The sequence below is a fragment of the Phoenix dactylifera genome, chromosome 6 (genome assembly GCF_051530095.1).
Source record: "Phoenix dactylifera cultivar Ajwa chromosome 6, Ajwa_hap1_PhDact_Kaust_v1.1, whole genome shotgun sequence".
Taxonomy (NCBI): domain Eukaryota; kingdom Viridiplantae; phylum Streptophyta; class Magnoliopsida; order Arecales; family Arecaceae; genus Phoenix; species Phoenix dactylifera.
This window is the reverse complement of record NC_143195.1, coordinates 25,306,279-25,318,644: the sequence shown is the minus strand read 5'-3', so window position 1 is coordinate 25,318,644 and position 12,366 is coordinate 25,306,279. Positions and strand designations below refer to the sequence as shown.

Sequence of the window (12,366 nt, the reverse complement as noted above, 5' to 3'; positions counted from 1 at the left end):
TCCATCTGGTCTTATATGGTTACAGATAATAACTTTGATTTCTGTTTTCCTTCTCATCCACAGGCATATGAGAAATGCTTCCGAAATCTTCATTACACTGAGCAATATGAAAAGCATACTACTTGCAAAACAGATTCTTGTGGTACGTCGGTGGGCTGCGTCCTTCGGGGGACCTGCAAAAAGCCGGTGGCCGGGGCTTCCAGCGCCGGCCCTCCGATGCTTAAGTCATAGGGAGGCTTTAGTAGAGAAAGAAAGATAAGCTGTATATCAGAGTCTAAAAATCAGAATCCTCCTTCGAGAGGAAGAGGTTCCCCTTTTATTGAAGGGGTAAAGGGTTATCTGTGATGTGATCAAGCGAATTAAATGAGTTACCATCATGATTGAGCACGATCACGTGAATTAATGCATTGCCGTGGAGGGCTAGACTAGAGCCGATGAGTTGTTATGGGTGACCGGACGTAGTTAAGTGAGTCAACTGGTTGCCGTGGAGGGCCTGAGATTTTGAGTAAGCCAGAGATCCGTGGAGGCCATGCGCATTAATTGCTGACAGTCGTTCAGGCGGAGATCACGGGATTGAGTCCCAGATGAGGAGGAGAGGGGCTTGGGTCCCGACGAAGTGAAAGAGTTTGCTTCGTCCTTTGACCGGATCTTCCTCAGGATTGAGGTCGGTCGGGGTTGGCATGACCGAGACCAAGGGCCGCAGGGCTTCGAGCTCTGAGGTCGAGGATGCCGAGGTCGGGCGCCTCGAGATCGGGCGCATCCGAGGTCGGGCGCCTGGAGATCGAACGCATCCGAGGTTGGGCGCCTATGAGGTCGGGCGCCTTGTGGTCGGACGCCTGGAGATTGGGCACATCCGAGGGTTGCTGCCAGAGCGCCTGTCATTACGTGCCGGCGATGCGTTCACGTGTTTCGGAGCAATCCATTTTTTTCCCAACACTACCCCCGACTTCCGAGTTCGAGCCATTTACGAGCTCGGGCAAAGGAAGTAATTGCTTTTATTATGCTGGTGGGGCCAGGCAGCTTTAAATTGTTTCGCCGGTCCGCATGCTCCGGGGCACTTTTAATGGGGGCCCGAGGGGACGAGGCGACTGATCAGACCACTCAGAAAGTTCTCCCCGAAGAAGTTACCGAGAACGCCCCTGAAGAAGTGCCCGAGGTTGTTTCCGAGGCTATTGGCGAGGCCCCGTCCGAGGAGGCTGCAGACTCTCGCGGAGATGGGCCAGTGGAGGACCTCGGGGTAGCTCCCACCGAAAACGTGATCGTCATGGACGACCTTGAGGCTGACGCCGAGACCACTGCTACCTCCGAGATGCCCTAGGGCTTTGCTTCTTCCCTTCTTCTCTTTTTTTTTTGTAAATGAAGTAGGCCTCTGCAGCCTAATTTTGTACTTAACCCTCGGGCTTTCAATCAATGAAGCATCTTCTTTTCAAACTCCGTGTGTATTTGTATTTGTTTCTATTTGCATAATTGATGAACTTTTATCCTGGCTGCTTGAGTTGAGCTCCCGCTTGGCGAATTTTGCCAAGTCTTCGAGCTCGGCTAAGTCTTTAGATCTGGGCTCTGATGGACTTCGCTGAGTCTTTAAGCTCAGCCCCCACAGGGATTATGCCAAGGCTCTAGGTCTAAACTTCAGAAGAATTCGCCGAGTCTTCGGGCTCGGGCTTCAAAGAAGTCCTGTTAGGCCTTTGGGCTCCTCCTCCGGGAAAATTTCGCTAAGTCCTTGGGCTCGGCTTCCGGAAGAACTTTGTTAAAACTTTGAGTTCGGGCTCAATAGCAGCGTAGGCCGAGGTTGAGCTGCTGTCGAGGCTTTCATGCTCTTTGACCTCGAACTTGGTTGAGGCGCCATCAGGCGGAACTTGAGTCTGTGGCCAGTGACTTGGCATCCCCGAGCCCGGCCGGAAGATAAGATCATCGGGCTGCTCGAGGTCGTTGTTGCAGGCTGTCTCGAACTAGGTCGGGCCTTTGTTTGGAGAGATTTGAAGTAGGCAGAGATCGAGCTGGAGATTGGCGATGCGGAGCATTCCGAGCTCGGTCGGGACATCGCGCGCAAGGTCAAGAGAGCCTGGGCTCGCGGTTGACTCTGCGATGCCTTCCGAGATTGATTGAGACTCGGTTCATGGTCGATTCAGCAAAGCATCCCAACCTTGGTCGGGGGATCCCGAACCTAGTCGGGGCTCTATCGGAGATACATATGGGAGGCGGGCCTCGTCCGTTGATCATTCTGCAATATAACCAAGTAAGCATAGAAAGATATTCGTGCCGAGTAGGGTGTACCTCTCATGCAGTTGGAGCTAAGTATCTCGAGACGGGTTGCCTGAGCCGAGTTAAACGCTACGAACCAATTGAGGAACCCACGGCGAATGAGTGCTTCGATCTCGTCTCGGAGTCGAAGACATTCATTTGTGTCGTGGCCGTGGTCTCGGTGGAAGCGACAGTATTTTCTGGAGTGGCGCCGGAGTTCTGATTCCCGCATCGGGGGTGGGGGTGGGAGGTAGTTCCGACCTTCTATCTCCATAAGAATCTCCGCTCGGGGTGTGTTGAGTGGAGTGTAGTTCTCGTACCTTTCCGGAGGGATCCACTACCGAGGTGGAGACCTCGGCCAGGGCAGGGATCTCGATCAAGGCTGCGCCTGTTGACGAGGTGGACTCCTCAGATGCGATAGATTCTTCTCTCGATGGGGGGACCGACTTCTCGGGCGGCCGCTTTCCTCGCGGCGCCTTTTCTGCTTCTTCGAGGCCTGCTCGGTCGCACTTCGTCTGGAGGTGATAGCCTTCGCATACTTCCGAGCTCGGGCCAACATTTCGGTGAAGTCGGCGGGAAAGTTGTTCTCAATGGAGAAGAGGAACCTCTTGGAGCGAGCTCCTGTCTTTAACGCTGACATGGCTGTTGACTGATCGAGCTCGCGAACCTCCCAGGTTGCGGCGGTGAAGCGGTCGATGTAGTCTTCGAGGGACTCTTCCTCTTTTTGCTTGATGTCGAGAAGGGAGTCCGACGTACGCCGCTGATGTCGGCTGGCAGCAAAGTTGGTGGCGAGTTGCATACCGAGCTGTTCGAAGGAGGACACAATGCTCAACTTTAATCCAGAGAACCAAAGCCGAGCTGTCCCTCGGAGTGTTGCGGGGAAGGCCTTGCAGAGCACGGCCTCCGAGGACCCTTGCAATGCCATGAGGGCCCGGTAGCTTTTCAGGTAGTCAAGGGGGTCCGTAGTCCCGTTGTAGGGCTCTACCTGGGCATCTTGAACTATGGTGGGACCGGTTCATCCTCAATCTCGTAGGAGAAGGGTGACTTGGTGGACAACTCAAAGTCACCCTCACGCCTTGCCTTCTGGCTGTGGAGGGCTTCGATCTGCCGCTCGAGTTTCTCGACCTTCCTGTCGAGTTTCCCGCCCTGGGAAACTGCCACGGTGGTCTGCTCCGGCGCTGGTTCGCTTGAGGCTGATTCCGCCTCTGAGGGCTGCAGCCGTCTGTCTGGGTGTCTCCCTAGTGGTTCTCTTCGGGAAGACGCCCGGGTTGAGTCCTGGTAACCTCGCTGTCCTCCGTTGTTGACCCTCGAGGAGTCATGGGGATTCTGCCCTTGGAGAACCGGTTCCTCTGGAGGGAGGGCCGGTTGAACCTGAATCTGTGGAGGCGGCATAGGAGGGGCCTCCACACGTTGCAAGCCTTGGACTGCGGCAGCAAAGGCTTGAACTTACTGTACTAGGATGTCGAACTGCTCCGGTTAGACTTGAGGAACTGGATCCACCAGAGGCCTTGGTGGTGAGTTCCGGACTGAGTGTCCGGAACTTGGTGCACAGTGACGGAAGGCGTTGGAGGCTCCTTTGCTTTTTAGCTTCATGATCACGACTCGGGCCCTTCCTCTAGCACCTATTGTTGCTGGAAATTGGACCCAGAGGTGACCACTGGCCGAGAAAGAGGAGCTCCAGTGCTTGTGGTACGTCGGCGGGCTGCGTCCTCCGGGGACCTGCAAAAAGTCGGTGGCCGGGGCTTTCGGCGACGACCCTTCAATGCTTAAGTCAGAGGGGGGCTTTAGTGGAGAAAGAGAGATAAGATGTATATCAGAGTATAAAAACTAGAATCCTCCTTCGAGAGGAAGAGGTTCCCCTTTTATAGGAGGGGTAAAGAGTTACCTGTGATATGACCGGACGAATTAAATGAGTTACCGTCATGATTGAGCACGATCACGTGAATTAATGCATTGCCTGGAGGGCTAGACTGAAGCCGATGAGTTGTTGTGGGTGACCGGACGTAGTTCAATGAATCAACTGGTTGCCGCGGAGGGCCTAAGATTTTGAGTAAGCTGGAGATCCGTGGAGGCCATGCGCATTAATTGCTGACAGTCGTTCAAGCAAAGATTATGGGATTGGGTCCCGGATGAGGAGGAGAGGGGCTTGGCTCCCGACGGAATGAAGGAGTTTGCTTCATCCTTTGACCGGATCTTTCTCGGGATTGAGGTCAGTCGGGGTTGGCTTGATCGAGACCAGGGGCCGCAAGGCCGCAGGGCTTCGAGCTCTAAGGTCGAGGATGTCGAGGTCGGGCGCATCCGAGGTCGGGCGCCTATGAGGTCGGACGCCTCGTGGTCGAGCGCTTGGAGATCGGGCGCATCCGAGGATTGCTGTCGGGGCGCCTGTCATCATGTGCCGGCGATACGTTTACATGTTTCGGGACAATCTATTTTTCCCCCAACAGGTAAATCTAAGATGACTTTCCTAAATTCAAATATTCATCTGAATCTTCTCCAACCAATAAATTGTTGATACGATGCCTCCCCAACTTTTCCCTTTATTTTTTTTTTAATTTTCCATTTTGTTACTTTACTGTATTGTTAGGGCTATTTTACAGGTCGGTGAGTGGAGATAAATGTCTATGGAACAACAAAATCATGTTTAAGTGACAATCCCCTGAACGTGTGTAGGGTTTGGCTCCATAGGAATACAAGACGACAATCTAGATACAGTCAATCTATCGGTAAGCTGGACAAAAAATTTAAAACTAATTAATTTTTCAAAATTTGAATTAGGAGCACGCTAAATCAAATTACCACAAGCTCAAATATCAAATCACGGTTTCTTTCCGGTTTACCCAATGGTTAAACCTGAGACTCTTGGGGTTTCATGCACAGTCCGGTTTAGCCTATACAAGTCCAGCTGGGCCGTCGGGCGATCTTCGTGGTGCAACGTGGCGAGTCCTCGATCGCACGGTGTGACGCGTCCCCACTTTCCCTTCCCCCACCCTCCCCAATCCGTCCGTCCTCCCCACTTTCGCCCTTTTTCTTGCTTTCGTCCCCACGCGCCGCTGCACGCTAACGTGCACCGTCCCTCCCCCGCCGCCGCAAGAGGCCAGGACCTTCCCATGTTTCGCCCTAGGAAGCAAGCCCCGTGCTAATATGAGCTTGGAGGGGGTTTGAATCGATCCATCGCCGTCCTCCCTTTTCCTGCTCCCCGCCGTATCATCGTCATCATCATAATCCCCTGTTCGAATTCCGGATCCGGACGCTTCCAATCATCAGTTCCTCTCTCGTCCTCCTCCTCCTCCTCGAGAACAGCATCAGCAGCAAGGGAAAAAGAGACCCACCCCCAGGAATTGGATGGCCGTTTATTGCGGACGATGATGGTTAATAGCATAGTAAGTGTGTGCTAGAGAGAGAGAGGGAGGTGATGGGGCGCGAAGGGGAGGAGGAGAAAGAGGGCTGCCGCAGCCGTGGCCAGGCCGATGATGCGGGAAATAGCCGTCACTTCCTCGACCGCAGCAAGGTCAGGATACTTCTCTGCGACAACGATCCCAAGAGCTCCCAAGAGGTTCTTCAGCTCCTCTGCAAGTGCTCCTACCAAGGTGTCCACTACCTTCTCCCTCCATCTCCTACTCCTGCTCATTTCCCCCTTCTCTTGATAACTAGCCTTTCTTCCACTCTGCTTTTAAGGTAGTCCGCTTTTTTTTTTCACTATAACTGGCTTGTACATGAACAATGAGTTGAATCAGCACTCGAATTGGTTGAGAGTCAATCTAGGATTGCATTGGATCAAGTAATCTGTTTTTCCGATAACTGGAATATGAGTTAATTGAAGAGAAAAAAATGATCTTGGTTAATGTGTTGAGTTTTCACAAAAGTTCCCCCTGATATATAGCTGAGTCTGCTGAGATTAACATTATCCATTCCCAATATAGACTTGCTTCACAGATTCCATAGACTACCTCTAGAGATTGACATGCTTACGGTACTGATATTGGGTTCTATGTTCTTCCAGTAACTTCAGTGAGGTCTGCCAGACAGGTCATCGATGCGCTTAATGCCCAGGGGCCTGATATTGACATCATTCTTGCTGAAGTCGACCTCCCAGTAGCCAAAGGGCTGAAGATGTTGAAGTACATAGCTAGAGATAAGTCGTTGAGGCGTATTCCTATTATCAGTAAGCTTCTTGTGTTCTTAGAAATGCTTGGGCCACTTGTGGTGGTTGTTACTTGCATTCTAATTGTCGCCTTCTTGTTGTATTCTTAGTGATGTCTGCAAAAGACGAGGTCTCCGTGGTTGTCAAGTGCTTGCAGCTTGGGGCTGCTGACTATCTTGTGAAGCCATTGCGAACAAATGAGCTGCTGAATATCTGGATCCACATGTGGAGGAGAAGACGCATGGTACTGCTTAACAATAGCTGTCTCCATTTACGACGGTTTCCTATGACTTATGATGCTCTAAACTGTAGTGTGGCAGATACAATAGCTAGAATCAGCAGTTGTTTGTTTTGTTTTGGCAGCTTGGTCTGTTAGAGAAGGATGTTTTCAGCCACGACTTTGAGTTGATATTGTCGGACCCTAGTGATGCCAACACAAACAGCACTACTCCACTCTCGGATGACACGGATGACAAGCCCAAGAAGGCAAAATGTCCCGAGACAAGTGTGTCGAATCATTGCGAATATGAGGTAAGACTTGGTCATTAGTGAAATACGTGAGATTACTTTAATCATATCCTTGAAGTTTGTTTTGACCTAGGAGTGACAAGCCTGGAGGTTCTTTTTTAGATCTTTGACTAGTGTTACCTAGACACTTGGCACCAAGTGTTAGACATCGCAATCTACAAAAATCTAGACACTTGGTCATTATGTTTGTCTTTAGATGCTTATTCAAAAAAGTGGAGAAACTTAGAATTATAGATGCTATTTGGCAAATAGGTTAGTGGCATAACCATGAGTCTGTAACTTGTTTTGCTTATGTGCTAGGTTCATTTAACATATGTTGAGATACTTAGATTGATAATTAACTGTGATATATGTATATTTAAAACATAATGATATTTCACTTAAAGTGTCCGTTTCATCTTGATAACTTTGTATTAAATATATAAGGACACGTCGCATGAAGTGTCAATGAAAACTCAATGAAAACTCAACGACACTTTGCTTAAAGTATCCAAAAAATCTCAAGGATACTTTCAGTGATTATATTAAATATATAAGGACACTTCGCTTGAAGTGTCCAGAAAAACTTAAGGACACTTCACTTAAAGTGTCCAGAAAAACTCAAGCACACTTCACCGATCCTCTGCGTGGCACTCTAAAAGTGCCAAGTGTCGGACATTTTTTTGCTAACATCAGCATGACTCTTCAAAGTGGATGTCCATCCATGTCATGTCATGTAGTGTCCTGCTTTGTCCAAGTGTCCAAAAATGTCAACACTTCCAGACACCTTAAAAATAGTGTCCTGGTAACATTGTCTTTCACCAGTTAATGCATTAGCAATATATAGTGTAGCATATTGCATATAATCCATTTTAAAATCCTCTATGGGGAGCGTCAGTTATCAACAGATATTGATCTGAACTTGTCTAACCTTATGGGCTTGCAATTATCACTGTTAATTACGGTTTTCCTTATGTGAATCAGAACCCTCTCTAATTGTTGGGAGATCATGCTGTTTTAGATTTCTAATTTTGTTTCTTTTCTGTTCTAATGCCTCTGCTTGAAGCCTGCTCAAAATAATTTACTAGAGGAGGAGCCTAATATTCTTAAGGAAGGTGATTGTGCAGGTAAGCTGCTAAGTTCTTTATGCAGCCTCTTCTGCTTAAATTAGTTATTATTACTAGTATTATTATTATTTTTTATCAAAGCCTGCCTGCAGGTATTTTCTTCTCCCAATCTTCCTCACGATTTTTTTTTTTACCAGTATTCTCAGGAGGGTTTTTTTCATGTCCAAAGAAGACTGACCTGAAGATTGGCGAATCTTCAGCCTTCTTGGCGTATGTGAAATCGATTGCACCAAGAAGCAGCACTACACTTGGCAATATGGATGGAAATGCTGCTCCATCAACACATCGTGAAGAAAATATTTTTGTAGAAGGTGATACTGAGAGATATAGCAATAGGGGGGCACAAGGAAGCTACTCTGATGGGAATGGCACTGTTACTGGTGAGAACACTTGTGATACAAGTACATTTCAAATGCCATTGGAGTTTCCTGGAGTCTGCCCTTCTTCTTCAAATGCGCAGACACAATCAAGGAATGAGGGTCAAACTGATGTTTCTGGTGTTCCATCAATCTTCCATTTACCATTTTATTATCCAGGGATGATGGAGCAGGATATGATACCCTCATCTGTGCAAATGTTTCAGGGTAGTCTGAATGATGTGCAAGCACATACTGCACCAGCCTTGCTGCCTCAGTATAACGTTCTTCCTCAGTGTCCTCATATGCCAATGATGCCATCATTTTTATATCATCCAGTTGGCCTAAGTTTGCAATCAGGTCAGGTGCCTCCACCACACATATGGTCATCGATGGTAAGCTCATCTACACCTGAAGTGAAATCTGGTCGAACTGAAAGAAGAGCTGCAGCACTTATCAAGTTCAGGAAGAAGAGAAAGGACAGATGTTTTGATAAGAAGATTAGGTATGTCAATCGAAAACGTCTGGCTGAAAAAAGGCCAAGAGTTCGGGGGCAGTTTGTGAGGGAGGGGAACAATATAGATGTTCACCACAATGAATTTATCACTGGTGATGGTTTTTCTGAGGAGGATGAAGATGAGGAACCAACATCTAGGGAGCTGGAGCTTGTTTCTTCTCCCGAATAGAATGCTTCGGAGTGTTGATCTGTTTAACTGAAGCTAGCAAACCACAATGAATTAATTGCTGGTGATGGTGATTATGAGAAGGATGAAGATGAGGAACCTTCATCCAGGGATCTAAAACTTGCTTCTTCTCTCAAATGGAATTCTTCAGAGTTTGGTCAGAGCATAGTCAAAGCTCGTAAATGTATTAGAGATATGCTGATGCATGGGCTATAGGGCAACAGGTCTCCAATGTACCAGATGTTACAAACTTAGCCACACTTAAGTATTAGGTATCATATATTGTTGTTATCCTAGTAGATATATGGAAATATAAATTAGCCACACTTAACCTTTCACCTTTCTCAGTATCAACTTCTCCAAGAAAATCTCTCTATGGTCAAATTGATAAGATTTTGTACCAAGACTTCTCTGTGACAGTATTTCATTTAGTGGCTGATCCTATGCATAGAAGTTAATGCATCAACCAATGTGGTTTGAGTTATATTGGCAACAAAGTTGAATTAGAGCATCAAATTTGTTAGCCCTTTGTCATGTTCGCTTCTTTATATCGAGTTCCATTCATACAAAATGTGAGATAGAGTAGAAGTGTAATCCAAGTTCAGAATGGAGTTGGAAATGGCAGCACTAGAAAGACTTGACACTTGAATTTGTCATTCTTTCCATAGGAAAGAAGCCTGTGGGTGCAGATGTTTGTTGTCATTGAACTTGAAGCTTGGTAGTTGCATTTTAAGGCATATAAACCAAGGCTGGTTGCAAAAGGTAATTCTCAACTCCATGGAATTGACTTTTCTGAGATTTTTTCACCTGTTGCAAAAATCAACTTAAACATCTCTCAATGAATTAGCTGGATATAGGTGCATTTCTCCAACGGAGTCCTTTAATAAGAGGTTTGTATGTGTCCCCACCAGGCTCAAAATTTCAAGGAGGTTACTGCAAAGTATGCAAACAAAGCAGAGCTACTTTTAGTCTTGATTTTTTTTTTGAAGGTATGGTTTTATGAGTGTAGATTAGCCAAAACAACTATGGTTATGTTAATAGTCATATGTACCACATAATCTTTGTTAATAGAGGATATTTGAAATTACAATTCTTTTCCTCAACATTGATGATGCAATGTTGATAAGCAATGATGAGGAGATTAAGGCCTTGATAATGACTAGAAGAACTTATTTGTTTGCAAAAGATGGGGAATTGACATTGATGTGGGTTGGTTGAAGCAAGGTGTTCCCCAATGGAAATATGTGCTGGATCTTCTTGTTACAACAAAAAACTGGGGCGAATCGTTGTCAGTCTCCTGTTCACTTTATAATCATATAATTCATTTTCCACTTGCAAACTCATTTTGGTATGCAAATGTTGTGACTTTGTCTTAATAGATGGAACAGTGGCACAAATGGAGCTCTTTCTTCTACATGTTATTCCTTCTCTTTGCCTTCTCGTCACAATCAGCAAAACACAGGCCACCTGAGCTCCTTGCCCTTTTCCTTGTTTTGGAAGCCCAAAGCTGAAAATGGCTTGTGGAAATCTAATGCCAAGTATTTCAGTTATTTTATGACATACTAGTGGATCTTGCTAACTATTTAATTAACGAGTTTCCCCAGATATGTAATTTTCAAAGTGTAGATAATTCTCCCATTCTGGCTGTAATGTTGCGTCTTTATTCTATATGAACCTTTATTTGGGCCCTTTGTCTTACTATTTTAGCTTTTGTGAATCATATTGCTCATGGGGATTATAATTCTCAAAATACCCTAAGTGTATGGAGAACAAGTTGAAGTGGGATGATGGAAATGTGATCTGGCTAACAATTGGTGGCTGTATTGACTAAACAAGGTGAGGTTCATTATGCTTTTGGCAAGATTAGGGGGATGACCTGCAGGGTTGGGTAAGGCCATGATACCATCTATGATTCATGGCAAGGCAAAAGCATGCACCAAGTTTGAGTAGAGGGAGCATTGAAGCAAGGTACATTCTCTATAGGTGTGGGAAGAAAAAGGTGCTACAGCATCTGAGACATTGCAGTCGATCGAGGGGAGGGGGCAAATATAGATTCTGAAACTTGAACCACAGCGGTCAATTTTAAGATATTCAATTCACTTTTGAAGTTTTATTTATTTGTTTCCTTTTAGTTCTAAATGAAGTAGGGTTTTGCTTGTCTGAATATGATTCCTAAGCCTACTTTTGTTTTGGAGATATATAGGTTGCTTTAAAGTTCACAGACTTGGAACAAATATTATAAGCAACTAGCATTGGAGATGAACTTTGATTTCTCTTTTTGGTCACTTCTTTGCAAGTAGAAGTAATAACCAAAGGGTAGAAGCTGCAAGGATTTTGAAGAAATTGTGTGCTTTTGGATGCAGCTCTGTAGGGTTTGGCCATTGTTTGCGCCGAGCAATCAGAGCAGCATAAAACTGGCAGTGAAACTTAGGGACAGGATGATGGTGCCAAATAAGGGGAAAAATATATTGTGCCATGATGATTAATTTGGAAACCAGTATATAAGGAAGCAGAGGATATTTTCATGACAGTTTTGAATTCTTGCATGTCAGTTTTAGTTTTCATACAATGCGCTTGATTGATTCAACTGAACTGGTGTTTTCTCATGAATGGCTGATAATTGTCGGCCTGTGTGATGCACATGATTGATTTAAGTATGCAGGAGTATCTGATAAATGCATTATGGTGTGAATGATTTTATTTATTTTTCTAGCAAAAACTCTTTGAAAATTTTTGAGATTAGGATTCTTTTGCCATTATTTTTGTAAATAAATTCCAGACATGTACTTAAGTGGGAGCCATGATCCCACCAACCAAGGGAACTCTGTTACAGGTCAGTGTTAGCTAAAGTTGCAAATTGAGGCTAAAGCCACAAGCAACGGTAGCTTCATCAAAGAAGGTGCCAGTTAGCTCGTTCCCAAACACTAGAGGGAAAAGCTTAAAAATTGTTCAGAACTCACAAATCTACTGTCTTAAAAAATCAGACACCATATATATCAGCATAAATTAGGGGGTGAACATCTAAAGAAATCAATGTAAAACAGTAGCAATCTTTATTAGATCCCGTTCCAGCAAGCTTGTCTGCCGGTCGATTGGCCTCTCTACATGGGGCTGGCGGGGAAGAAAGAAAGTGATTGTGGAAATTGCTTTACGTCCATGAGAAGAGGATGTTTTGGTGACGATCCACTGCTATGTTGATCACCATTTATCCAGCCAATGACTATTGAAGAGTGACTTTCAAGCCAAATTCTTATAGCTCCAAGTTTTAAGACTGCTGCTGTCAATCCTTTCTATGCTGCTTTTAGTACCAC

General features: G+C 45.8%; 1 protein-coding gene across 2 annotated transcripts; it reads left to right on the top strand.

The window, feature by feature from the left end:
• Positions 1–5,164: 5,164 nt before the first annotated feature.
• TOC1 (CCT motif -containing response regulator protein) lies at positions 5,165–9,571 on the top strand. 2 transcript variants are annotated; one of them, XM_008807506.5, is made up of 6 exons: positions 5,165–5,828; positions 6,242–6,403; positions 6,493–6,626; positions 6,746–6,913; positions 7,956–8,016; positions 8,154–9,571. In XM_008807506.5, the coding sequence occupies exons 1-6, from the start codon at positions 5,654–5,656 to the stop codon at positions 9,056–9,058; spliced, it is 1,605 nt and encodes a 534-aa protein (XP_008805728.3). In that variant the 5' UTR covers positions 5,165–5,653; the 3' UTR covers positions 9,059–9,571. The 2 variants fall into 2 exon arrangements, with proteins under 2 accessions (XP_008805728.3, XP_088579575.2); XM_088723449.2 differs by having other exon boundaries at positions 6,725–6,913.
• The last annotated feature ends 2,795 nt before the right edge of the window (positions 9,572–12,366 follow it).

Coding starts and splice junctions, on each gene's coding strand:
- TOC1 (XM_088723449.2), top strand. CDS start 5,654: ATGGGGCGCGAAGGGGAGGAGGAGAAAGAGGGCTGCCGCAGCCGTGGC. Junction 6,404..6,492: donor GAGGCGTATTCCTATTATCA/GTAAGCTTCTTG, acceptor TTGTATTCTTAG/TGATGTCTGCAAAAGACGAG. Junction 6,627..6,724: donor TGTGGAGGAGAAGACGCATG/GTACTGCTTAAC, acceptor TAGAATCAGCAG/TTGTTTGTTTTGTTTTGGCA.